This window comes from Helianthus annuus, chromosome 14, assembly GCF_002127325.2.
Source record: "Helianthus annuus cultivar XRQ/B chromosome 14, HanXRQr2.0-SUNRISE, whole genome shotgun sequence".
In the NCBI taxonomy this organism is placed as follows: domain Eukaryota; kingdom Viridiplantae; phylum Streptophyta; class Magnoliopsida; order Asterales; family Asteraceae; genus Helianthus; species Helianthus annuus.
The window spans coordinates 158,142,660-158,169,954 of record NC_035446.2 but is presented as its reverse complement, the minus strand read 5'-3'; the positions used below and the strand labels follow the sequence as shown (position 1 = coordinate 158,169,954).

The following is a 27,295-nucleotide window of genomic DNA, read 5'->3' as shown; positions in this document are numbered from 1 at the left end:
GCCCTTACGTTTTTTTTTTTTTTTTTTCTGTTTTGAGACTGGTTTTGTCCATTTTTCCTGTTTAGTAAGTTTTGGATATGAAACTGTAAATCATGTTAGATAAATTTGTTTATCGAATCAATGATTTTGCAAAGAAAATGATGACTAAAGAATATATGTTTCTGGAAGTTTTAATATTCATATACAGTGTTTAGAATTTGTCTATCTTCTTTGGAAGTTTAGAAACTTGATGCCATATGCAAAGGCGATGCCGAAGAGAACGACCCAACCAATGTGAGCCAAACAAACATATCCGAGAAAGTCATACTCGTACCCGAGGAAATCTTTAATGAATTCCTTCACTGTCACAGAATTTTGGCCTGGAATCTCCACTAGTCCTTCGTTTTGACCCAGTTGAGATGTTATGAGGCCGTATACAGTCCACGCCACAGGTGAACCCCAATAATACCACCTCTGTTAGATTTCCTGGATTATGAATTAGGGTTTCTGGGAACGATGAAAGGTTTTGTTCATGAAAATATGAATTGATAATAGAAAATGTTGGTATACAGAATACATATATACATCGAAATACCTTGAGTGGTGATAACCGCCCTTTCTAATTATCCTAACATAAAACTTATGATAATAATAATAATAATAATACTATCTAGCTTATAATATATTTATGTCTAACACCCTCCCGTAAGCTAGATCATTCTAGGCTCATGTGTAGTAGGCCTTTCAGACGAATAAAGTCCTTCGGTTGCAGAGCTTTCGTCATGATGTCTGCCATTTGATCTTTCGTTGCACAGAAGATGACTGCTACTTCTCTTTTCTTGATCAAGTCCCTGATAAAATGATACTTGACTCTAATATGCTTACTTTTACCATGATATACAGGATCTCTTGCCAGGCAGATAGTCGATTTGTTGTCACAAAATATTGGAATAGAGCAGTCCTGTTTTCCTTCCAAATCATTTAGTATCCCTTTAATCCATAAAGCTTGACATCCAGTTAGAGACAAAGCCATATACTCTGCTTCAGTTGAAGATAGAGCTACCACCTTTTGCTTCTTTGATTGCCACGATACAGGACCAGATCCTAAATGAAAAATATATCCGGAAGTGCTTTTACTATCATCTACATTTCCTGCATAGTCACTATCACTAAATCCTACTAGTTGCTTCTTTCCTCCTTTTGTGTATGTAATTCCTTGCTGTTGGGTTCCTTTGATATATTTCAGTATGCGCTTTGCTGCTTCCCAATGACTTTTCTTAGGATTTTCCATGAATCTACTTATTTTGCTGACTGCAAACATAATGTCTGGTCTCGTATTTGTTAAATACATTAAACTTCCGACTAGACTTCGATATACCCTCTCATCAACAAAATCTTCTGGATCATCTTTAGATAACTTCAATCCATATTCCATAGGTGTGGAGACTGTGTTGCATGATGTCATTCTAAACTTCTCTAGTAGGCTTCTCATGTATTTTTTCTGTGAAAGAATAATATTTCCATTTTCATAGGAAACTTCCATGCCAAGGAAATAGTGTAGACAGCCCATATCTGTCATTTCGAATTCTTTCTTCATTGATTCCTTGAACTCGGATATTAATCTCATTGAGCTACTTGCTAAAATCAAATCGTCTACATAAAGACATATTACTAATTTTCCTTCATTCGTGTCCTTGATATAAAGTGTATGTTCATAAATGCATTTCTTAAACTTGTTTTGGACGAAATAAGCATCTATTCGACTGTACCATGCTCTTGGGGCTTGTTTTAAACCATATAAAGCCCGTTTGAGATGACATACCTTTTTCTCCTCTCCTTTTTTTAATATAACCTTGTGGTTGTTCAATATAAACTTGCTCCTCTAATTTACCATTCAAGAAGGCAGTCTTGACATCCATTTGGTGAAGATGCCATCCATGATGAGCAGCAAGAGCCAATACTAATCTAATTGTTTCAAACCTGATTACCGGAGCGAATACTTCTTGATAATCTATCCCGTATTTCTGCTTGTATCCCTTCACCACTAGTCTAGCCTTATACTTGTCTACATTCCCTTTTTCATCATACTTTGTTTTGTAGATCCACTTTACACCAATGGGTTTTTGATGTATCGGAGGATCTACAAGTTCCCAAGTCTGATTCTTATGTATTGACTCTATTTCTTTGTCCATTGCCTCTGTCCATCTTGAATCTTTGCTGGCTTCTTCATAGGATGTTGGGTCTGCACTTGTGTACAGAACAAAGTTAACTACTTGATTATCTTTATATTTCTGCCGCACTTCTTCTTCGGTCAATGCCCTAGAATTTCGATATACATTGTTAAGACTTTTGGTACGAATAACCTCATTTTCCGAGTCTGACGATGATGAATTTATGTCATGCTCCTGCGTATGTTCGGCTGCCGAACATTCTTCACTGTGTTGATTTTGATTCTCTCCTGGATTTAGTTCTTCGTTTGCTTGGGATGTTGAGGCATGCGGCTGCAATTGTTCAGGTAATACAGTTTCTTCTTGGGCATCATCTTTGTGAGTTTGCATTTGGCTTTCTTCATCATCGGTTACAATAATATGTGTGTCATCTGATTCAGGATCTAAAATCCATCTCTTGTTTTCATCAAATACTACGTCTCGACTGATGATGATCTTATTTGATTGTGGATTGTACAATTTGTAACCTTTGCTATTCTCACTATACCCAACGAAAACAGTTTTTTCTGTTTTCTTATCCAGTTTATCACGACGTTGCTTAGGTATGTGAACATATGCCAGACAACCGAATACCTTAAGATGTTCCACATTCGGTTTGTTTCCATTCCAGGCTTCGTAGGGAGTAATATTTGGTCTAGTCTTTGTTACTGTTCTGTTTAAAATATAAGTAGCACATGCCACTGCTTCTGCCCAATAACAAGTTGGTAACTCCTTTGCATTCATCATGCTTCTGCTCAGCTCCATAAGTGTTCTGTTCTTTCTCTCGGCTACCCCATTTTGTTGGGGGGAATAGCTATTGGTAAGTTGATGCCGTATACCATTTACTTTCAGATACTCTTGAAATTCATTGCTGCAATACTCTCCACCTCGATCAGATCTTAGTGTTTTGATTAAGTGATCTGATTGCTTCTCGTTCAATGCTTTGAACCTTTTGAAGTAACTCAATGCCTCTGACTTATACTTTAAAAAATATACCCATGATTTCCTTGTATAATCATCGATAAAGGTGATAAAATATCTACACCCTCCTATCGACTCAGTTCTCATTGGCCCACATATGTCTGAGTGCACCAATTGTAAAGGTTTACTAGCTTGCCATATGGCTTTTCTTGGAAATGTTTTCTTAGTTTGCTTTCCTGAAATGCATCCCTCACATAAGCTTTCTCGCTTCATAATTTTAGGCAATCCGAAAACAAGACCTTTGTTTTCCATGCTGATTAGCGTGTCCACATTCACATGACCATATCTTTTGTGCCACAAGATTGTCGTGTCTTTTGTTGTCATAGTCATTGCAAGATTTATGTCGCTGTCGAGATGAAGAGGGAACATCTTATTACTTGTCATTCTAATTTTTCCGATGACTTCATTTTCTGCATCCTTTATAATACATCGATCTTTTTGAAATAAGATAGCATATCCTTTATTTATCAGTTGTCCTACACTCAAAAGATTATGCTTTAACCCTTTCACGTAAAATACATTAGGTATTTTCCGAGTCCGTCCTTTGATAGAAACAGACACTTCTCCGCTACCGATAACATCCAGCCGTTTATCATCGCCTGTTCTTACTTCTTTCTTAAGCGATTCATCCAGATTAATAAATAGATCCCTGTTTCCTGTCATGTGATTACTACAGCCGCTATCAAGATACCAGCAATCCTCTTTGACTGCTTCCTCCACATTGAAGATCATAAACATTGTATCTTCATGCTCAACGATATCGTCGTCTTTATGTATCAAGGCATTATCCGGCTTCTCGCTCTCATCTTTACGTTTACAAAACTTGGCTGTATGTCCAAGTCTTTGACAATTGTAACATCTAATAGAATTCCAGTTCCGACCCTTTCCTTTATTGCGTCCCCGCCCTGCTCCATCATTCCGAGTCTGTATATATCTATCTTGGATAGTGTTTTGGACTTGGAATGCATGTTCTATCGGAGCATCATCATAACGCTTTAATCTCAGTTCATGAGATTGAAGAATTCCCATTAATTCTTCGGTCGAAACATCCCCTAGATTCTTTGTTTCCTCTATCGTAATCACTACCGACTCGAAATTTCGAGTCAAACTACGCAGGATCTTCTCTACTACATGTTGTTCACTAATGTTATCTTCGTTCATTCGTAACTGATTTACTATTGTTATCGTTCGATTAAAATATTCTTCAATCGATTCCCCTTCTTTCATATTAAGTGCATCGAATTCACAACGTAAAGATTGAAGTTTGATTGTTTTTACCCGTGTTTCCCCTCTGTAGGATTTGTGTAAGATATCCCAGGCCTCCTTCGATGTTTTTGCAAGTGCAATTCGTTCGAATATGGTGTCGTTTACTGACTGATAGATAATATGTAATGCTCGTTTATCCTTCTTGACTGATTCTCGGTATGTTGCAGTCGCTTCCTCTGTTGGATTTGTGCCCAGTTCTTTAATTCCTTCATCAATGATATTCCACAGTTCTTGTGATTCGAATAAAACTTTGATTTGGATGTGCCAATGATAATAATTTTGGCCGGTGAGTTTGGGGATTTGCGTTTGAATTCCTTGTGCCTGATTCATACTTGATTGTTTCGAACTTTGAGATTTCGCGGATCCGATCGATGTGGCTCTGATACCACTTTGTTAGATTTCCTGGATTATGAATTAGGGTTTCTGGGAACGATGAAAGGTTTTGTTCATGAAAATATGAATTGATAATAGAAAATGTTGGTATACAGAATACATATATACATCGAAATACCTTGAGTGGTGATAACCGCCCTTTCTAATTATCCTAACATAAAACTTATGATAATAATAATAATAATAATACTATCTAGCTTATAATATATTTATGTCTAACAACCTCCACCATATTGGGATTTGCTGCAAATATTGTATAGTTTTTGTTATTGTAGTTCATTCAAGAATCATTATATACTAGTGTTTAAAGGTGGTGTACCGTTCTGGGAATCATGAAACCAGAGAACAAGTTCCAGAAATTAAGGAAAAACGTCATTGTAACGGCTGCAATCTCATAGTTTGGTGTGAGAGCTACAAGCATCATCCCGTATAACGTGAAATAAGCAAAGCACGTGAATATGTAGAAGTAGAACCAAAAGAAATTGGCAGCAGACCAATGGAACCCGATCATTGAGTAAATCAAAAGACTATAAATTAACGTTTGGATGCCTACATACACCACCTCAATGGTCACCTGAAAGCAACATAAAGATCTACTTAAAGTTTCCTACTAACTCCATTCGAAACAAAGGTTAACAAATTACTTGTACCTGAGCAAATGCATAAGGGATTGCAGAATACATCCCTGCTGCTTTCTCCCTGTAGAAGACCGTTCTTTCTACAGACACAACGGTCTGCACGGCTGAAGTGTTTGTTCCACCAAGAAACATGACTGCAGCATACATAGCCCCCATAAGATTCATTACATCTTGTTGTTGACCCCTGTTAACACAAAATCTTTTAGAGTTACAATCCAACGGTAAATGTGGTGGTGTTAGGTTCTTACGTTTTTTGGCCTTTCTTCCAGAAAATCACTCCAAAGAGAACGCCGACCACTGTTGTCATGAATAACCTTACAACATTATACTGTGGATGCCTCCAGTAAGACCAGTGTTGTTTCCATAAGCAAGCTAAGCATTGTGTCCAAATGGACCGCGAGTACTTTGTCGGGAAGTGAAGATCCTGGGAGCTTAGTGTTGGTTTACTTAGCTCGGTAATTAGCTCTTGGTTCCTCCTGTCATAAAGAACACATAATCTAGGGTCTTGATAGAATCTATATTACAAAGAAAATGAATTATAAGGGAAAACATTAGGAGGATTCATACTTATACATATCTGAGTTGGCATAGATCTCTGCAAAATCAACACCAAGTTGGGCTTCGATTGTTGCAGAAGTAACATCGAGCATCCATGTGGCCGGATTTTGACCATCTTTTATTTTGTTAACCCCTGGAATAGACTGAGAGGACGTGTTCATGTTAGCTTATATATATATGTTGTTCAAGTGTAAGCATGAAATAAGTATGTAGTATTGACTCACTTCAAAATACTCTATTAGCAGGTGAGAATGGCGTCCTAGAGGTCCAGTGTAAGTAACCTTTCCACCTCTTTTCATCAACAATAACTGCAAGAATGTAAATAGTAAACTTTGAAGTATAAAGAAACATAGTACTTTTTTAAAAGATAATTTACCTCATCAAAAGCTTCAAATATGTCGATACTAGGTTGGTGAATTGTGCAAACAACGGTTCTTCCCGTATCTACCGTGTTTCTGACTGTACGCATGATAATAGCAGCGGCTCTTGCGTCAAGTCCCGATGTGGGCTCATCCATGAAGATAATTGATGGATTGGCAACTAGTTCTACAGCTATTGTTAGGGGTGGCAAAATGGGTGGGTTGGGTAGGTTTGGGTAATGGGTTAGGATGGGCTTGGGTTAGAATGGGTTTGGGTTAAGATGGGTTTATTAAGAGATGGGTTAGAATGGGTTTAGGTTAACATGGGCTTTTGTCAAAAAATTCAAAAAATTCAAAAAAAATCAAAAAAATTCAAAAAAATTCAAAAAAAATCAAAAAAATTCAAAAAAAAATTAAAAAAATCAAAAAAATTCAAAAAAATTCAAAAAATTCAAAAAAATAAAAAATAAATAAAAAAATAAAAAACACCACCATTTACACAGTAGATGTCGACTGTAATCGTTCCTTGTAGTAATGAAAACTTTTGTATATATTGATATCCTAATTGCTATTCGATTTAGAGTTAGATTAAACCAAAAACATTGTAAGTGATCACTGAACCATCAATTTATACCAGTGAAGCAAACACACCATCATTATTGTGATAATTCAAAAAGGAAAAAATAAACATTTTGCGAGAAAAAACAGTTTCCGACAGTAAAATACAACCTGTGAACAAGCTTCTTGATATCTCCCTACAGCACAGAGCAGATGCGTGCCAGACAATGACTTGTCCGTCCTCACCATATTTGCTGCAACTACCTAGATATAAAGATCAAGTCACCATATCAAATTTGGCAAAAGTGGAAAATGAGCATCAGCACTTGTTTCAAAGATTTCATGTACCTAAAGGAGCACGTTTTCTTAGTCACCTAGATATAAAGATCAAGTCACCATATTCGATTTCATGCTAATTTTTCCCGATACATTGCTTGATCTAAAGGAGCACGTTTTCTTAGTGGGTCGGTTTCATCAATGTAGAAACACTTAGGTAAATGACGTTTCATGGTAGTTGTTCCCTTGTTAGCCTTAAACACCTTTCCACAACCATTACAACTCGCTTTCTTAATCCCATCTTGTCCAGGTGGTATTTTCTCAAAATAATTCCAAACTATTGAATGGTCTTTACTCGAACTGAATGAACTAACTTCATCTTCGAACTCGGAATTAGTCGACATAATTTGTCTCCTACAAATAAATAAACAAATATACTCTATTAATCATTCTCCATAGAATCAATGATAATCGACTAATTCTAAAAGTCAACTTAACAAAATAACGATAACAAAAGAAAGTACCAAATCCAAGAGAGACCCCTAAACCACTTGAACTGCCACTAGATATACAAACGGTAAAAATCCATAGAAATTGATACCCACAACATCAAATATAGAAAAGTTTCAAGATTGGGAATAAAATAAAAAATTCCAGCCCGATCTAACTTATTGATCAGCAAAAACCCAAAAAAGCAGCAAAAAATTCCAAATTTGACTCACCCCCTTCAAGATTTGAATACTAAAACCCTAAATTCTTAATCAAAACATTGAATTTCATCAAACCCATAAAACAAATAGCCTATTGTAAGTCTCTTTCTCTGTTCAGTCGAAAGCCCATCTACTCCTGGAAGGCCCACTAATGCATTCCTTAATGGGCTCAATTCTACCAAATCCATGACTTCCTCCACAAACATCTGAACCAGAAAATGGTATGTAGTTAGAGATAGCAAGATGGGAAGGTAGCGGGTCGTTTGATCATTCAGGATGATACTAAAGGGGTCGAAATTGAAAAGCTTACAAGGCATGTTTGTGAGGTTACGTCTGGAGAAAGACGCAACCAGGCAGAGTACACAAGTGACTCATAAACAGTGACATGTGGAGAATGGATGTCGTTTTGTTCACAGTATCCGCTCACACGTGCAAAAGTTTCTTGCTTTTTAAGGAAACCGGAGATGCTGATGTTTCCATCGATGTACCCACCGGTCTTTCTTCCAGCTAGGACGTCCATCAATGTGGTCTTTCCGGCCCCACTTACACCAACCAGTGCTGTCAGGACTCCTGGCCTGAATGCACCGCTGACATCTTCTAGCAGTTGTAAACGATCATCTTCAATTCCTTGCGCTTTCATTTCCTGATAGATTTGATTCTTTGATTCCATTATTTCACATATTATCTAAGGAAATGAAGTTGCTAATGCTGGTGGAACTGAGACTTACAGCTGGCATGTCCACATAGTAATTGACATGATCAAATGCAAGTGATAATGGCTTAAATGGAAGCACCATTCCTTTCTTTTTGCTGCTACTTGTTGTCATTTCTGTTTCTGTTTCTGTTTGTGGGTGCTTCTGATTGTGCTCATCTTCTGTCGGGACAACTGTCTTTGAATCTCCGAGAGCTGGGGTTTGGATCAAAACAGTAACTAAGATGCTAGAACTTGTGCAGTAGATTATACGAAAAACACAAATTAAAGAATTCATAATCTTACGGTTTAGGTATGTTAGAGCTAACACAAAGAAGAGAGTAAAGAGAAGTGAAAACCCGAAAAGCGCAACAATGCAAACCCAAAACATATACTCAGATGTGAACATTCCTCTAGCCCTGAGAAGAACCTTTCCTACAGTTGGTTCATTAATTCGTGTATCTGGGTTTGGCTGTAAGAAAAAAGAAAAAATAATAATTTGAGAAGAAAAAAAAAACTGAATTTGTGAGTAATGAGGATTATTTGAGCTTACTCTGCTCCATCTATCATCTAAAAACTCATTGATCGCAATGGCGTTTTGTGCATACATCATGGGGGAGATGTAATAACCCCATATCATCCATGGCTGAATGTCATCTGCGAGAAACCAGATATGTTAGAAACAGATTTAATCGGATTTAATATACTTGCTACAAAGAGTAATTATGCCTATTACAAACCTTTTGCAACTATAAATCCACCGAGTACAAAAACTAGTAGCAACGAAAATGTACCAAGAGCACTTGCTACAACCTGTGTTCTTCCAAGTGCAGAAATGAAACGAAAAAGAGACAAGGCCATCTGATGTAGGCCGATATACGCCAAAAGCTGCTTGAAGAACCTGATTCGATTTTATAAATAAAGATACATGTTAGGAGCAAAGCTATGATGAAAGTTATTAGTATCCAATAACTGAAGACTTATAAGCAGGGGTGTGAATTTCTGACACGACATGGTGGGTTTAGATTAAACACATATATATGGGTCAGTTTCTGGTCGAACCTGTGCATAAGTTCAGATTATTAAGACTTATAAACTCTAATTATTCTTATCATGTAATATTCTGTAACATTAATTCAAACTTATATTTATTATTACTTAGGATTAGGTTGTAACGGTTGTATGGTGGTTATTATTGAATCAGCATCAATCAACGGTTGTGTCGGTTAGTATTCGCGCCAATAACCGTTGCAAGCATACGTATATAATATTGATGATCATCACCAAGAAATCATAATAGTTCCTGCATAATTGTTTTCTATCCAATCCCTTTGTATACACACATTAGATCATATTAGTTTCACTTTCAATTCATTGCACCTTGGTCTGATCAGTTATCACCAACAAACTGGTATCAGAGCAAATTCCAGGAACACGGTCCGTTCTTTCTTTGATTATATCACACATAATATAACACACACCGTCAAAAACTTATTAGACTAACAATATTTACGGATACTATGCACATATTTTAGGAGATAATTATGTACCATTATTGTAATATATCCTTTCCTTGTATTCTGTATATTCAATCCCTATTTAGAGGGATCTTGTGAATGAGAGGGGGCAACCGAGTTTTACAGAACCATAACAAGTTTTATGGTATTAGAGCTCTTGCTCTGAAATCCCTAGCCGTCGCCATCTTTTTCTTTCCAGACAGCCATGTCTGACAAAGAACCCACCCCTCCTTCGTCCCCTGCTGCTACCAAACAGCAGTCTCTACACCCTGCCTACACAGTTACCAACATCCAGACGAAAGTTCGAATTCTTGACGGCACGAAGGTCTCTTATGCCGCCTGGGTCAAATTGTTCAAACTTCATGCCAAGGCATACAAAGTTCTGGATCATATTGATGGTTCGAATCCTCCCGAGGAATCCCACGAAAACCACGAAACCTGGTTTGAGATTGATGCACTTGTCCTTCAGTGGATATATGGAACTGTGTCTGATAAACTTGTAGTTCGCATTCTTGACAACGACGGTACCGCACGTTCTGCATGGGTAAAGCTTGAAAATCAGTTTCTTAATAACAAAGGGTCGCGTGCCACGACTCTTGAACATGAATTTACTACATTGACCATTGGGGCATGTTCCTCGTTAGAAGAATATTGCCAAAAGCTGAAAGAAATTGCTGACCAGTTGGGTGATGTCGGTTTTCGGGTCAGTGACGGTCGGTTGGTGATGCAGTTAGTCCGAGGACTGCCTGCCGAGTATGATGTCACAGCGGCTATTATTAACCAAACCTCTCCTTCGTGGGATGATGCTTGCACCAGCCTACAGAAGGAGCAACAACGACAACAGGCCCGTTTAAACCAAAACCAATCCGTTCTTGTGTCCCAAAACCCGAACCCTACACCCACCGATACCAACACCTCAAACCAACCCAACCACCCTCCTGCCGATACCAACCGCTACCCACCAAACCAATATGACAACACCCGTACCCGTGGCCGTGGCCGAGGCTACCGTGGCCGAGGTCGTGGTCGCTCGTACCGAAACCTAAACCAACCCTGATCAGCCCTCCTCCTACAGCCCACATCACCCGAACCAACCCACCTACAACCCTACCAATCCACCGGCTCAATACACTTCCTGGACTCCTCCCCCCAACACCCTACCCGTCCCAGGCTTGGGCCCCAACTTACCCTCCCAATCCACTTCAACAACAATTCAACCAAGCCCACTTAGCTTATCAACAGGCCCAGTACCAGACCTCCGCCCAACAGCCACAAAACCCCTTTCAACCGGCCCATCAGCCCACGAACTTTCCTGATCCAAATGCCCTCAACGCTTTAAGCCCAACCGACCTTGGCACTGCTCTTTCTTTGATGCAGGTACAGGAATTCCCAGATCAGACTTGGAATATGGATACAGGGGCGTCCTCTCACATCACGACCCATGCTGGTAAGATATCTACTCCCTTGTCTAATTCCTCTAGTACTATCCTCGTTGGTAACGGCCAAAAATTGCCCATTAACGGATCCGGTAATACTACCCACACCGTCTCAAACAAAACATACCATTTAAATAATATCCTTCACTCACCAACCGTTATCAAAGACCTATTATCTGTTAGAAAATTTACTCGTGATAACCAAGTTAGCGTTGAATTTGATCCATTTGGTTTTTCTTTGAAGGACCTCAAGACGGGCACCTTCCTTTCTCGCCATGATAGCACAGGGGACCTTTATCCATTTACACCACCCTCACACGCTTTTGTCGCTGCTTCTCCACCAACTCCTTGGCATAATCGGCTAGGTCATCCAGGAGCTACTATTTTAAATTTTCTCTCATCTAATAAGTTTATTCATTGTAATTAGACTCATGGTTCTTTTGTTTGCTCAACTTGTCAAATTGCCAACAGTCAACGTTTGCCTTTTAATAATTCTGTTTCTATTACTTTTGCTCCCTTTGATATTATACATTGTGATCTTTGGACCTCCCCTGTTTATAGTAAATCTGGTTATAAATACTATATGGTTCTTATTGATAATTTCACACAATATGTTTGGGTTTACCCCCTCAAATTTAAATCAGAAACCTTTGCCACCTTTACCAAATTTCACAAACACATACACACCCAATTTAATCGCCTAATTAAAACGTTTCAGTGTGACCTTGGTGGTGAATTTGACAATTATCAATTCAAAAACTTTGCTTCTGAACATGGCATGGTTCTTCGTTTCTCATGTCCTCAGACTTCACCACAAAACGGCAAAGCCGAACGGATGCTACACCGTTTAAACAACATCATTCGGGCTCTCCTTGTTCAAGCCCAATTACCACCCACCTTTTGGGTTGAAGCTCTCCACCTTTCCGCTTATCTCCACAACATCCTACCAACCGCTAAGCTTCATCACCTTACACCGGCCTTTGCCCTTTACCAACGTCATCCCACCTATGACCATTTACGCGTTTTCGGGTGTGCTTGCTACCCGAATGCGTCTGCCACTCAGCCAAACAAACTTCTTCCCCGGTCCATGAAATGCATCTTCCTTGGTACCCCTCGAACTTTCGGGGTTATCGATGCCTTGACCCACAAACCGGTCGGGTTCACATTTCCCGACATGTGGTCTTTGACGAAACTAACTTTCCGTACTCCAACAACACCCAACAACCCAACTATGACTTCCTTGACGATGACCGCTACCTCTTCGGCCCACCCTACACTTCCTCACCAGGCCCATTTCATCAGCCTCCAACCACACCACACTCGGCCCAAACACCCATAAGCCCAACCCCACCCCATTTAACCCAAACTCCTTTGGCCCAATCACCTCTAACGTTTCCATCCACCACAACCCAAACTCCTTCGGCCCACTCACCTTCAACGTCTCAATCCACCACACCATTCCTTTCTCCTAAACCATCTCCGCCACACACACACAACCAACACCCCATGGTCACTCGTGCTAAATCGGGCATCTCTAAACCAAACCCAAAATTTAACCTTCATACAACCACTACTTCTGCAAACATCTCACCCCTTCCCACCTCGTATACAAAAGCCTACTCGGATCCAAATTGGCTAACGGCTATGACCAATGAATTTAGTGCTTTGCAGGAAAACAAAACTTGGGAGTTGGTACCTAAACCAGTTGGGCCGCCTGTTATACGATGCATGTGGTTGTTCAGGCACAAGTTCAAGTCTGATGGATCATTGGAAAGATATAAAGCCCGTCTAGTAGCGAATGGAAAGTCACAAACCGTGGGTATTGATTGCCATGATACATTTAGTCCCGTTGTTAAACCGGCCTCCATACGCACCGTCCTAAGCCTTGTCGTTTCTCGAAACTGGCCTATTCACCAACTGGACGTCAAAAATGCGTTTCTTCATGGTAACTTGGATGAAACTGTTTATATGCATCAGCCTCCTGGTTTTGTGGACAAACAATTTCCAGACTTTGTATGTCGGTTACGAAAATCCTTATACGGCCTCAAGCAAGCCCCTCAGGCCTGGTTTACACGGTTCTCTAGCTTTCTTATTTCTCATGGTTTTCGGAGCAGCACATGTGACTCGTCACTATTTATTTATCGAAGGGGTACTTGCATCGCATACCTTCTTCTTTATGTGGATGATATTGTATTAACAGCCTCCGACTCCACACTCTTGAGCTCCATTATCTCCATGCTTTCCAGGGAATTTGCAATGACCGACTTGGGCAACCTTCACCATTTCTTAGGCATCACGGCTACAAGAGACTCCTCAGGCTTATTTTTGTCACAATCACAATACACGCGCGATATTTTACATCGTGCAAATATGACCGGTTGCAAACCATGTGCAACACCCTGCGATACTAACTCAAAACTATCGGCCTCTGATGGTGAGCTTATTAAGGATGCTACCTTATACCGAAGCCTAGCTGGTGCATTACAGTACCTAACATTTACAAGACCGGACATTACGTATGCAGTGCAACAAGTCTGTTTATTCATGCATGCACCACGAGAAGCACATTTTGCGTTCCTTAAACGCATTCTTAGATATCTTCAGGGGACTACATCTCATGGCTTACGGATCTCTGCATCCTCATCCACGGCTTTAACAGCCTATTCAGACGCTGACTGGGGCGGTTGTCCAGACTCTCGCCGTTCCACATCTGGGTATTGTGTTTTCTTGGGTGACAACTTAATTTCCTGGTCCTCCAAGAGACAACCTACTATTTCTAGATCAAGTGCCGAAGCCGAGTACCGTGGGGTTGCCAACGCGGTTGCCGAAGCAAGTTGGCTGCGCAACCTTCTATTAGAGCTTTATGTCCCCATTATCAAAGCAAAGCAACCATCGTGTATTGTGACAACGTCTCTGCCGTCTATTTATCCGAAAATCCGGTTCAACATCAAAGGACGAAACATGTGGAATTAGATATTCATTTCGTCCGTGAAAAGGTTCAAATCGGCCATGTTAAAGTCCTTCACGTGCCATCCTCCTCTCAGTATGCAGACATCTTTACTAAAGGTCTTCCAAGAACGTTGTTTGAAGAATTCAGGTCCAGTTTGAGTGTCCGTCCCTATGACGCTCCAACTGCGGGGGACTATTAGACTAACAATATTTACGGATACTATGCACATATTTTAGGAGATAATTATGTACCATTATTGTAATATATCCTTTCCTTGTATTCTGTATATTCAATCCCTATTTAGAGGGATCTTGTGAATGAGAGGGGGCAACCGAGTTTTACAGAACCATAACAAGTTTTAAAACTGTCTCAAAAACTTTGCTTTTACTGTCGAGGGCCTGGCCACGTAATGGAGTATTGCAAGATTCGGGAAAGGGATGAAGCCACTGCATTGATTCGACAAGCAATTGGTGATCAAGGCATTGATCAATTATCAACACAATACTGAGAGGAGTACATCGTCAAAGGAACTGATGGTGGATCTCGGTCAGACAAATGGTATGTAAGTGCAAACAACAAACACCATTATGCTTATAATCTTTCTGTGTTCAAAAGAATAAAAAATTCTTTCAGCATTGAAACAAAAGAAGGGCCACACATAATGTTTATTAGGGGAATTGGGATCATAGAAGTAGAAAATGAGGCAGAATCTAAAAGGAGTCCAAGTGTTCTTTTACGAATGACATAGACTGTGTGTATCAATTACGTCTTCAAGGATTTCATGTCATTTTCGAAGGAGATACTTGTGTTATATGATCTATGTTTTCTGAACCATTAATATTTAGAGCCATTAAAGCCAAAAACATGGTTGATAATTCAGAATTCAAAAGGATAAGAGTAAAATATTATCAGATAAAACCAAGGGAATCGTGATCTTTATGAACATGAGTACATCACATCGTACTGTGATACGTTGTCAAAGGAAGTGATACCACATAAGGAAATTTGGAAAGAGTTAATAATAGATGCATTGAATTTCAATACAACTGATCATTGTATTTCGTTACTATGTCTGTTGGAGGTTCCTGAATTCACACAATTCAGATTTAAGTTATACCCTAAATTTGGATGGTTTCTTTATGAACACTTAAAGATCTAAAACCATCAGGTAATTCCTCCGACTCTTGAGAACGGCACCCCAGTCCAATTAATGGACATGTATCTACTTGTGAAACGTGAAGGGGGAAAGAGAGAGTTATAGAGTATAATCTTTGGGTTCTAATTGCTAAGGATATGGGTTTAGACTTAGAATGATATATGCAAAATATCTAGATGTGTTAAAATTTCACTTTACGAAACACAAGGAAGAGATGACTAAGCCATGGAATCATGACTATTCAAGCAATTCTGGAGATATGGCAGAATAACAGGCTGGAAAGCGATACTGGGAATAGCGAACATCGAGCAGCAAAGAATACAGACGTGGGGGCTGCATCAATACAAGGGGATTTTCACAAATATGCGCTGTTGATGGGTTCAAATTGGAAGGATGCTAAGAAGCTGATGAAGAGAAAGGCGTTCAACTTTGAAAGGACAAGCCGTCTACGAAACTAAGAAGACTAATTTACCACCACCACCTTTAAACATAATCAGGTTTAAGGGGGTGTATTATGACTTCTAAACTCTAATTATTATTGTTATTATTATGCGATATCCTATATTACTTAGGATTAGGTTGTAACGGTTGTGTGGTGGTTATTATTGAATTGGCATCAATCAACCGTTGTGTTTGAAAGTTATAATCCCTACACATCCTAAACTACAAGGGTTTTATGGTAATTAAAGAAAAGAGTGGAGGTTACAAAGTTGAGGGACTATTTGTGACAAATCAGAACTTGGTAACTACCACCCCAAGGGTGGCGAAATCCCTTGGGAGGCACCCATTCGATTTCAGCCACACACAGAGAAGGGACGTGACTCTTGGACAAGAAGACACACCCCTTCATGTTTAATTACATCCACATGTTCGAGAGACGCACCTGTTCGTGAAGAGACGCGTCTATTGGATCGCACCCATTAGAATTCCATTATAATTCCATTCATGTATTCAGATATTCAGTTTATATTCAATTTATTCGATTGTCTAGAGATCAAGATCCATTTGGGACCAACAATTGGTATCAGAGCATCAGGCTCTAGGCATCTCAGGGAATTCGTGACCAGGTTTTATTATTCTTTCTCAATTCGCAAGTTAGTTTATTTTCGGTTCAGGGTCGAACCAAGGGTTAGGAATCTAGGGTTTTGATTCTGGGGTTTAGTGCGAATTAGATTGATTGTTTGTTATGCGTTGGGTTATACGCGGGGGTTAAGGATTAGAGGTTTGTTGAAACCAAGAAAGATAAAAGTTTTTGAAAGTGAAGATTGTTCGGTCGGAAGACATGTCAGGAACAACCGGACCAAATTCACAAATTGTAATTCAAAAGGAAGGAAGTTCTCTTTCCCAATTCCAGTGTCCTATTTTGAAAGCAACAAACTATACGGTTTGCGCAATTCGTATCAAAACGATTTTGGAAGCGAATGGACTTTGGGAAACGATTGAACCGGCAGAAAATACGCAAACGGATGTTAAGAAAGATAAGGCAGCGATTGCATATCTGTTCCAAGCAATACCAGAGGATGTTGTATTGCAAGTTGTAAAACTGCAAAGGAAATTTGGGAAAATCTCAAGACTAGACATGTTGGTGTAGACCGTGTGAAAAAGGCGCGTTTACATACACTCATGTCAGAATTTGAGTTATTGCAAATGAAGGAAGATGACACAATAGACGAGTTCACTGCAAAGATCAATAGTATTGTACACGGGCAAGCGAGTACGGAAGGACGTTGAATCAATCCACTCTGGTACAAAAACTTCTAAACGCCGTGCCAGATAGATTTATTCAAATAGTTGCATTGATCGAGCAATACTCCGATCTAGACACAATGACGCTAGACGAAGCTATTGGTAGATTAAAAACGTATGAAGAAAGGTTAAAGTTGAAGAAAAAGGAAAGCCCCGTGAACAATCTAGAAGAACTCTTGTATGTGGGTCACGAACAACATGTTGGAAATCGTGGACGAGGGAGATTCAGTTCGTCACGAGGTCGAGGGAGAAGCAATTATCAACATAGGAGTGAAGGACACACCTCTTACGAGTCGGAAGGAACCGACAAACCACAAAGGGATGATAGCAAGCAAGAGACACCGACTATGAGAGATAAGTCAAAAATCACTTGCTACATGTAACACCCCGTGTTTTCCAAAGTCAAAGTCAAAGTCAAGTGTTGACTGTTATTGGAATTAAAGATTAATAAAGATTAATTTCATTTTAGTTTCATTTTTGATTTTCGTATTATTTGGAGTAAGTGTTGTATAATCAAACTAATCGACCGATAATCGAACTGTGAATCAACGACCGACTGTGAATGATAGGAAGTAACAACGCAATAAAGCTAGTCAATCAATAATCAAGCTAATCGAATCAAACATCAAACTCAAGTGTGGGGATTTTAGTACTTTTATACGTGTGTGTGTGCCTTATGTGTTACTTGTGCATGTTTATTTTTAAGTCAAAGTGTGTGGTGAATCAATCAAATCAATCAAGACTCAAAGGTGAATCAAACTCAATCGAAATCGAATCCAAATCGTGGTGTAAGGATGCTTGTAGGTTAGATATAGTAGTTGGAACTAAAAGTAATTTGATTAGGAATTCTATCATTCTCCAATCATCGTTCATCGAACTCGAAATATCAAAAATCGTCGCGAAATACTCAAGACTAGGCAAGCCGTTCGAACAGGGCAACCTGATCGAACAGGCTAGCCGATCGAACAGGGCAACCTGATCGAACAGGCTAGCCGATCGAACAGGCTGTTCGATCGGACAGCTGCTCGATCAGGAATGCTGTTCGATCAGCTGACCCTTTCCTCTTTTGGAAGCCTATAAATAGGGCTGTCTTTGTCAACCTTTCCACTTTTGGAAAAGCTCTGACCGACCAGCCTCTTCTTCTCACTAAATCTCAGATTTCTCTCAAACCGGTAAGTATTTCACTCTAATCCTTGTACGTTTTTGTTCATTAATCGATTCTCCATCTTTCTATCTTTCAAAATCTGAATTTCATCCATGAAATCACCAAGATCTAGGTGTCCTTGAGTGATGTCATCATGGTGTTCTTGGTGTTCATCAAGAACTTCATGTTCTTGACTTCATTCAACCATGAATAAGCTAGATCTAACCGATTTCCACATAAATAACCTAAAATCTTCCAAAGATCTTAACATTTCACGGTGGGAAAGGATTGGAAGATGGGTTTTCATCTATCTTTCAACTCTTTTACACTCAAACCGGTGAAAACGAGGCTTGAACCGATTTATAAATCATTCTAAACAAACACATGGTTCAAGATTCGGGTTCTACCGAGAGATATACCGATTCCGGGTTAAACGTTAAACTTGGGTTCCAAACCGTCTCTGACCGAGTTTGGGTGATTCCTGCTCGAGTCAGTAGGCTAAATGGAGACTTCAGTTTCGTGGTTCAACTCGTAGTCAAAATATTTCTAAAACATCAACAATTAACGGGAATAACTAAGTGTTAAATGAAAGGTTAACCGAATCGAGAAGCTGGCCGAACGGCTAGGCTGTTCGATCGAACAGCCCAACCGAACGACTATGCCAGCCGATCGGCTAGGCTAACCGATCGACTAGCACTTAGGCCCTCAAACTCAAAGTGTATTATTGACAAAGTGATGTTCGATCGACTACGCCAGCCGATCGGCTAGGCTAACCGATCGACTAGCACTTAGTCCCACCAACTCACAAAAGTGTAGTATTGACGAGGTTCTGTTCGATCGATCGAGCCACTCGATTGTAAACATTACTGCTCGAATCATGAGATACTATACTTCAACACTTAGACTTTTCAAAACATTGGAATGTCACCCGATCGAACATGCCAGCCGATCGAGTGACATATTTGAAAACAACGAAGTGCTAACCGATCGGTTGGGCTAACCGATCGAACAGCTGTTCGATCGGCCAACTTGAAAGGTAGTACAAACCATCATACACAAACACATCTTTCACATCAAAGGAAGAAACAATCCACTTGAAAGAACCAGCCGATCGAGCCAGCCAGCCGATCGAATGGATGTTCGAACGGACTTTCAAACCAATCGAACAGCCCACTCGATCGAACTGCTGTCCGATCGAATGGCCTACTCGATCCAAGTACATTGTTTACTCTTTTTCCGCGTTACTCATCGTTGTGTTATCGAACTATTCAGGCTAACCTATTCTCAGTGCTCCCTTCAATCCACAACCAATCACTGTGAGTATACTCGATCCCTTTTTGCTTTCAGCACTTTTGGGTGTTACATACGTTCTCTATCAAATTCACAAAACAACTCAAACTATTTGAACGCTAACCTACTTGCATGTATTACTTGTCTAAATGATTGCTGTTTATTATGTTTACACGTGGAGTGCTATCTACCTGCTTTAGCAACGTAGTACTATAGTTTGGACTCAGCACCCGTTCACACGGGGGTTGCTAAGGACAATTACCTGCATGGATTACGGTGGTAATCATGTATTGCGAACTGTCTCGAACAGTCAACTCGAAGTCATTGGTATTGATGGTCCCATGTTGATAATTTACATGCATCGTTTGCCCTTGTGTACGTGTTTGGTTATGCGTAAACTATTCGAACTCTATATGCTATATCAAACTTGTGTACTCACCTTTACATTATATGTATTGACTTTTATTTTAACGTATGTGACAGGTGTTTAAGCTACTAGCGTGCTAGGGAAGCGAGGCAATAATAAACTTCTAGGAGCCTGTGACCTTAGGACAGTGTCCACGTACCTGCTCCAGGGCCATAATTATCTGTAGATCTTGCACTGGCACCTGTAGTCAGTAAGATCCACAGTAGTCGTCTAGAAGTCTTAAAACAACATTTACTTTTGGTCTGTAATAATTAAGAATTTGAGTTGTCGGAACAGTTCCCATATTGTTTAGTTGATTTTCTATGATAACTTGTTATTATTTGGGACACGGTATGGGACGTGTTATATAACTGAATTGTATGATAGTTGTTGTGGAAACTTCTGAACAATCTGTTTCGCTCAGTGCCGCGCCCCGATGATTCCGCCATCGGTTGGGGTGTGACAGATTGGTATCAGAGCCATAACTATAGGGAATTAGGTTAGACACGATCTAGTCCGGATCGCTGTCTTAGAGACCTAGACTATAGTTAGGAACCAAGAGACCAAGTTTATGTGCTTATTTTATGTTGTTTCCTTCTATTCTACCAATTACATCCGAACTCCGAGCCAAATTTCATAATTTGGACGGGATTAGGAGTGAAATCCGCAAATTCCTGCCTAAATTACAAAATTTTGCCAATTATTTTGTGCGAATTTCTATCAACAAACGGGGGAGAATTATACCAAATTAGGGCTGAAACCCATAATTTGATGAAAACTTTCCTCTAGATTTTCTTAAAACAAGGAAGAAATTGCTGAGCTAGGGGTGAAACCCTAACCTTGGCAGTTATTCCAACTTTATTTTATCTCGCCAAGGCAATTGACGGACTCCAACGACCTGAACTCACGAGTATGACCTAGAATGCGCATGCATAATGCCCAAGAATCGAGGCAGGAACATGTCCCCTAGAGTCGGAAGTGACAACAAGTCAACTGTGAATAGTTAAATTGCCATGGTTAGTCAAAGTCTAGTAGCCGCAGACAATCCACTTTCCGATTTTGAGTGTTGCTTTGTTGACTTTATATGATTTACCTGTTTACGTGTTTTAAGATTTGTTGGTTACTCCATTTGTTATCAATCTGCGTGACCTTTGTTGTTATCCTATCTCGATTCAAATCCCTGTGGGTGTGATCTAAACGAAACCAGTGTGCTATGCTACGCTATACGACTAAGTTAGACGATACAATGTGATGCTATCTGATACGCAAAACAAACGACACTCGACATGTGGATATAGGTTTCTATTTTCTGACTGCTTCTGTGATAAAATTTCGTACGTGTTTAGGAAATTAAGTGCTCTATTTGCTTAGTTGCTTATGTGCTCTAATTGCCTCTGTGATATTGTGCTTATGTGTTTGTATGTGTTACGTGACGTGAAATGCGACGTGATTCTAAGCTTTAGTAAACTAAGACGTGCGAGACTCGAATTCGTTGTGTTGAGCCCTATGGCGATGTCTATTGCAGACCATGTCGTCATCATCAAGGCCTCGTCAACGTCTTACTCGTCGGGAGAAGAGAGATCGTCGTCTTGCTGCTATCCTCTCTAAAACAGTAGCAAAGGCTGTGAGTGAAGTATTCGAGAACGCAAGCAAGTCATCTGAGGAATCCCGAACCCTCACGCCCAAAGACTCCAACAAGGCTACTTTTAGCTTCAAACAATTCAAGGCATGTGGGCCAAAAGAGTTTACCGGTGAAGATGGCCCTACGGCTCTGTTTCATTGGTTTGACACGGTGGAAGTCACCCTTCGTCAAAGCGGATGCCCAGATCACCTCCGTACTCTCAATGCTACCGGTGTCTTCCAGTCGCGAGCTTTGGACTGGTGGACCGCAGAAAGGAACAAGCGCGGGAACGACGCTGCATACGAGCTGACGTGGAAGGAATTGAAAGCGATCATGATGGACGAGTTCTGTCCTCCCCACGAACGCCAAAAGTTGGAGGATGAGTTCTGGAGTATCAAGCAAAAGGAGGGAGACAATGCTGGTCTCACTGCTCGTTTCAAGCAATTGAGTATCATATGTCCCGACCAGGTCAAGACTTCTGACATGACCATCAAGAAATACATCCGTGCTCTTCCGGATTGTGTCGCAGACTTTGTTCACGCCGCCAAACCCGCAACGATCGAGGAAACCTACCTACTCGCTGCCGAGATTAACGACAAGCGAGTTAAGGCTGGTGTCTGGGATAAGCCATCCAAGTCGTTGCATCAAGTTACTACTGCATCAACCGACAACCCTACTGCTCAAGCCTCCAAGTCCTCGAGAAGAAGAAAGAAGAACAAGGGTTGTGCTGCTGCAACCAATGCTGCTCCTCTTCAGTCAGTACCGCCACAACAGCAACAACCACAGCGCACTGCGCCAGTGATCAATGCGCCGCCGGCGAAGCGTGCGTACACCGGCCCCCACCCACTCTGTGCTACATGTTCTTATCATCACCCGGTGGGTGTGGCCTGCCGTTTCTGTGCCCACTGCAACGTTTACGGGCATTTCACTGCGAGTTGCCGCTATGGTCCCCGTCAAGCTCAAGCTCAAGCCGCTGTTAACCAGGCTCTACTCCCAGCTCCTCAAGCTCCTCAAGCTCCTCAAGCTGCACAGGCCCCAGCAAACAATGTTCGGACCTGCTTTGCATGTGGTGACCCTAACCACTTCGCGAACCGGTGCCCGAACAGGGTGGTGAAACAAGAAGCCCAACAACCCCAGCAACAACAACAACAGCCTCAACAACAAGCCGCTCACGCCAGAACTTTCAACATCAATGCACGCCAGGCTCAAGCTGATAACAACGTGGTCAATGGTACGTTCCTTGTGAATGGTATATATGCATCATGTTTGTTTGATACTGGAGCCGATAACTGCTTTGTGTCATTTGAGTTTGAGAAACTTCTTAGACGTAAGCGCTCTTATCTTTCGACGCCTTTCGAAGTAGAAGTCGCTACCGGAAGAACCATTGCTGTCAATTCTGTGCTCCGTGATTGTACTCTCAAGCTCAACAATCATGTATTCCCGATTAACCTCATTCCAATGCAACTTGGAAGTTTCGATGTCATAGTAGGCATGGACTTTCTTCGTGAAAACCATGCTGAAGTTGTGTGTGCCGATAAGATGATTCGTTTTGTGCTAGCTAGTGGTGATATTCTATGTGTGTACGGTGAAACTACTGCAAAAGATCTCAAGCTCATGTCCTGTCTTCAAGCTCGCAAATATCTCCGCAAGGAATATCGAGCCTTTTTGGCCAACATTGTTGTAGCTGAGACGGACAAGAAAAAGAAAATTGAAGTCAATGATGTTCCTGTTGTCCGAGAATTTCCTCAGGTATTCCCTGATGATCTTCCTGGATTACCTCCAAGCCGTGATATCGACTTTCGAATCGACCTTATTCCAGGAGCCAACCCAGTAGCCAAGGCTCCGTATCGACTCGCTCCATCTGAGATGCGAGAACTCTCGAACCAACTCCAAGAGTTACTTGAAAAAGGCTTCATTCGCCCGAGCACTTCTCCATGGGGCGCGCCAGTCCTTTTCGTCAAAAAGAAGGACGGGTCATTCCGAATGTGCATCGATTACCGGGAATTGAACAAGCTGACCATCAAGAACCGATACCCCTTACCAAGAATCGATGATCTGTTTGACCAACTACAAGGTGCTCAGTGTTTCTCCAAGATTGATCTACGTTCAGGCTACCATCAGTTGCGGATTCAAGAGGAAGACATACCCAAAACCGCTTTCCGAACCCGATACGGCCACTACGAATTTGTTGTCATGCCTTTTGGTCTAACCAACGCACCCGCGGTCTTCATGGATCTGATGAATCGCGTGTGTAAACCGTTCTTAGACCGTTTCGTCATTGTATTTATCGACGATGTCCTGATCTATTCCAGATCGAGGGCCGAACATGCGCAGCATTTGCGATTGGTTCTCGAATTGCTTCAGGGAAACCAACTCTACGCCAAATTCTCCAAGTGTGAGTTCTGGTTAGAGGAGGTTCAATTTCTGGGTCACGTTGTGAATAGTCGGGGTATACACGTTGATCCTGCAAAGATTGAGGCAGTCAAGGGATGGGTTACGCCAAAGAATCCGTCAGAAGTTCGCTCTTTTCTCGGATTAGCTGGCTACTACCGGCGATTCATAGAAGGATTCTCAAAGATTGCTGTACCGCTTACCTCCCTTACTCATAAAGACAAGCCTTTTGTGTGGGGAACCGCGCAAGAGACTGCTTTCCAAACCCTCAAACACATGCTGTGCCATGCACCAGTTCTTACACTGCCGGACGGAAGCGATGACTTCGTTGTCTATTGTGATGCTTCAAACCTTGGACTTGGCTGTGTTCTCATGCAACGAGACAAGGTTATAGCTTACGCATCTCGACAGCTCAAAATTCACGAGAAGAACTATACAACCCACGACCTCGAGCTAGGCGCAGTTGTCTTTGCCTTAAAGATTTGGCGACACTACCTGTATGGTACAAAGTGTACGATCTTCACCGATCACAAGAGCTTACAACATATCTTTAACCAGAGAGAACTCAATATGCGTCAACGCCGATGGGTAGAACTTCTCAACGATTACGACTGTGAGATCCGTTATCACCCAGGCAAGGCGAATGTAGTTGCAGACGCCCTCAGCAGAAAGAATTACGTGATAGGTGTTCGAAACATCCAGGCTCAGTATAACCTCGAAGCTCTCATCCGCGAAGCACAACACACATGCTTTAACGAGCGTACGTTGAAGAAAGAACGAATTTATCACGATGGAACTCAGCTCGTGAGCAAAGCCAATGGGATATTCTATTATCTGGACCGAATCTGGGTTCCGAGGAGGACAGATTTGCGAAAGATTATCACGAACGAAGCCCACAAATCCCGATATTCCATTCATCCCGGTGCGGACAAAATGTACCAGGACCTTCGCTACAAGTACTGGTGGCCTGGGATGAAAAGGGATATTGCTCTATATGTTGGTAGCTGTTTAACTTGTGCAAGAGTCAAGGCTGAACACCAAAGACCTTCAGGCTTACTCGAACAACCGCCGATACCCGTATGGAAGTGGGAAAGCATAGCTATGGATTTCATAACTAAGCTTCCGACCACGCCATCAGGTCACGACAGTATTTGGGTTATAGTCGACCGTCTAACCAAATCAGCCCACTTTCTGCCAATACGAGAAGACTATAAGGTGGCCAAGCTAGCCCAAATCTACACCGACGAGATCATTAAGAATCATGGTACGCCTCGAGACATCATCTCGGACCGCGATGCTCGGTTTACATCGAGATTGTGGGAAACTTTTCAAGCAGCTCTAGGCACGACGCTGAATTTGAGTACCGCATTCCACCCGCAAACCGACGGGCAGACTGAAAGAACGATTCGTACCATTGAAGACATGCTCCGTGCGTGTGTTATTGATTTTGGTGGTAGTTGGAGCAAACACCTACCATTGGTCGAATTTTCGTACAATAATAGCTATCACTCCAGCATCGAAATGGCACCTTTCGAAGCCTTGTATGGTAGGAGATGTCGCTCGCCTATTGTATGGCACGAGGTCGGTCATTCACAATTGACCGGGCCCGAGATTCTGCAAGAAACGACTGACAAGATCCACCAGATAAGGGAAAATTTGGTAAAGGCCCGGGATAGACAAAAGATGTACGCCGATAAACGACGCAGGCCCCGCGAATTTGCAGTTGGCGACTACGTGCTCCTAAAGGTATCACCTTGGAAGGGAGTAGTCCGATTCGGCAAAAGAGGGAAACTTGCGCCTCGATTTGTTGGACCTTTTAAGATTCTGGAAAGGATCGGTAAAGTTGCCTACAAACTCGAATTACCGGAGGAACTCAGCAATGTCCACCCGACTTTCCATATTTCAAACCTTCGAAAATGCGTAGCCGACCACGACGCAATAATACCACTCGACGATCTTCAGGTCAATGAGACTCTACACTTCGTGGAAAAGCCTGTCGAAATCATGGACCGACAGACCAAGCAACTCAGACGCTCGCGCATTCCTATTGTAAAAGTACGATGGGAAGGCAAACGAGGCGCAGAGTTCACTTGGGAACTCGAAAGTGACATGAAGGCCAAGTACCCGCAGTTGTTCAGATAGATCTGAAGCATCAAATAGGTAAAATCACACGGCGATGTACGGTTCTCGGCCTAATTTCGGGACGAAATTCCCTAAAGGAGGGGAGACTGTAACACCCCGTGTTTTCCAAAGTCAAAGTCAAAGTCAAGTGTTGACTGTTATTGGAATTAAAGATTAATAAAGATTAATTTCATTTTAGTTTCATTTTTGATTTTCGTATTATTTGGAGTAAGTGTTGTATAATCAAACTAATCGACCGATAATCGAACTGTGAATCAACGACCGACTGTGAATGATAGGAAGTAACAACGCAATAAAGCTAGTCAATCAATAATCAAGCTAATCGAATCAAACATCAAACTCAAGTGTGGGGATTTTAGTACTTTTATACGTGTGTGTGTGCCTTATGTGTTACTTGTGCATGTTTATTTTTAAGTCAAAGTGTGTGGTGAATCAATCAAATCAATCAAGACTCAAAGGTGAATCAAAACTCAATCGAATCGAATCCAAATCGTGGTGTAAGGATGCTTGTAGGTTAGATATAGTAGTTGGAACTAAAAGTAATTTGATTAGGAATTCTATCATTCTCCAATCATCGTTCATCGAACTCGAAATATCAAAAATCGTCACGAAATACTCAAGACTAGGCAAGCCGTTCGAACAGGGCAACCTGATCGAACAGGCTAGCCGATTCGAACAGGGCAACCTGATCGAACAGGCTAGCCGATCGAACAGGCTGTTCGATCGGACAGCTGCTCGATCAGGAATGCTGTTCGATCAGCTGACCCTTTCCTCTTTTGGAAGCCTATAAATAGGGCTGTCTTTGTCAACCTTTCCACTTTTGGAAAAGCTCTGACCGACCAGCCCTCTTCTTCTCACTAAATCTCAGATTTCTCTCAAA

The 27,295-nt window shown here is 41.2% G+C and overlaps 3 protein-coding genes across 3 annotated transcripts in view; 1 reads left to right on the top strand and 2 right to left on the bottom strand.

Annotated features, from left to right (window-relative positions):
• Positions 1–124: 124 nt before the first annotated feature.
• LOC110907699 (pleiotropic drug resistance protein 2) lies at positions 125–9,540 on the bottom strand. The gene is made up of 14 exons (XM_022152643.2): positions 9,357–9,540; positions 9,170–9,273; positions 8,923–9,088; positions 8,654–8,832; positions 8,236–8,568; positions 8,017–8,131; positions 6,399–6,574; positions 6,247–6,330; positions 6,032–6,165; positions 5,713–5,940; positions 5,477–5,648; positions 5,146–5,400; positions 5,050–5,069; positions 125–451 (listed from the first exon to the last, which is right to left on the bottom strand). Exons 1-14 carry the CDS (start codon positions 9,475–9,477, stop codon positions 202–204), a joined length of 2,337 nt encoding a protein of 778 aa, XP_022008335.2. The 5' UTR covers positions 9,478–9,540; the 3' UTR covers positions 125–201.
• Positions 9,541–10,338: 798 nt separating this feature from the next.
• LOC110907700 lies at positions 10,339–11,190 on the top strand. The gene has a single exon (XM_022152644.1). The coding sequence runs from the start codon at positions 10,339–10,341 to the stop codon at positions 11,188–11,190; it is 852 nt and encodes a 283-aa protein (XP_022008336.1).
• A 4,366-nt stretch (positions 11,191–15,556) lies between these two features.
• Positions 15,557–27,295, bottom strand: part of LOC110889203 (pleiotropic drug resistance protein 2) — a 23,582-nt gene continuing 11,843 nt past the window's right edge. Inside the window, exon 6 of the mRNA XM_035983136.1 lies at positions 15,557–15,604. Within this exon, the coding sequence (XP_035839029.1) occupies positions 15,557–15,604 (48 nt within the window). The remainder of the gene's footprint in view (positions 15,605–27,295) is intronic.

Coding starts and splice junctions, on each gene's coding strand:
- LOC110907699 (XM_022152643.2), bottom strand. CDS start 9,477: ATGGCCTTGTCTCTTTTTCGTTTCATTTCTGCACTTGGAAGAACACAG. Junction 8,833..8,922: donor AGCTCTAACATACCTAAACC/GTAAGATTATGA, acceptor TCCAAACCCCAG/CTCTCGGAGATTCAAAGACA. Junction 6,331..6,398: donor TATTTGAAGCTTTTGATGAG/GTAAATTATCTT, acceptor ACATTCTTGCAG/TTATTGTTGATGAAAAGAGG.
- LOC110907700 (XM_022152644.1), top strand. CDS start 10,339: ATGTCTGACAAAGAACCCACCCCTCCTTCGTCCCCTGCTGCTACCAAA.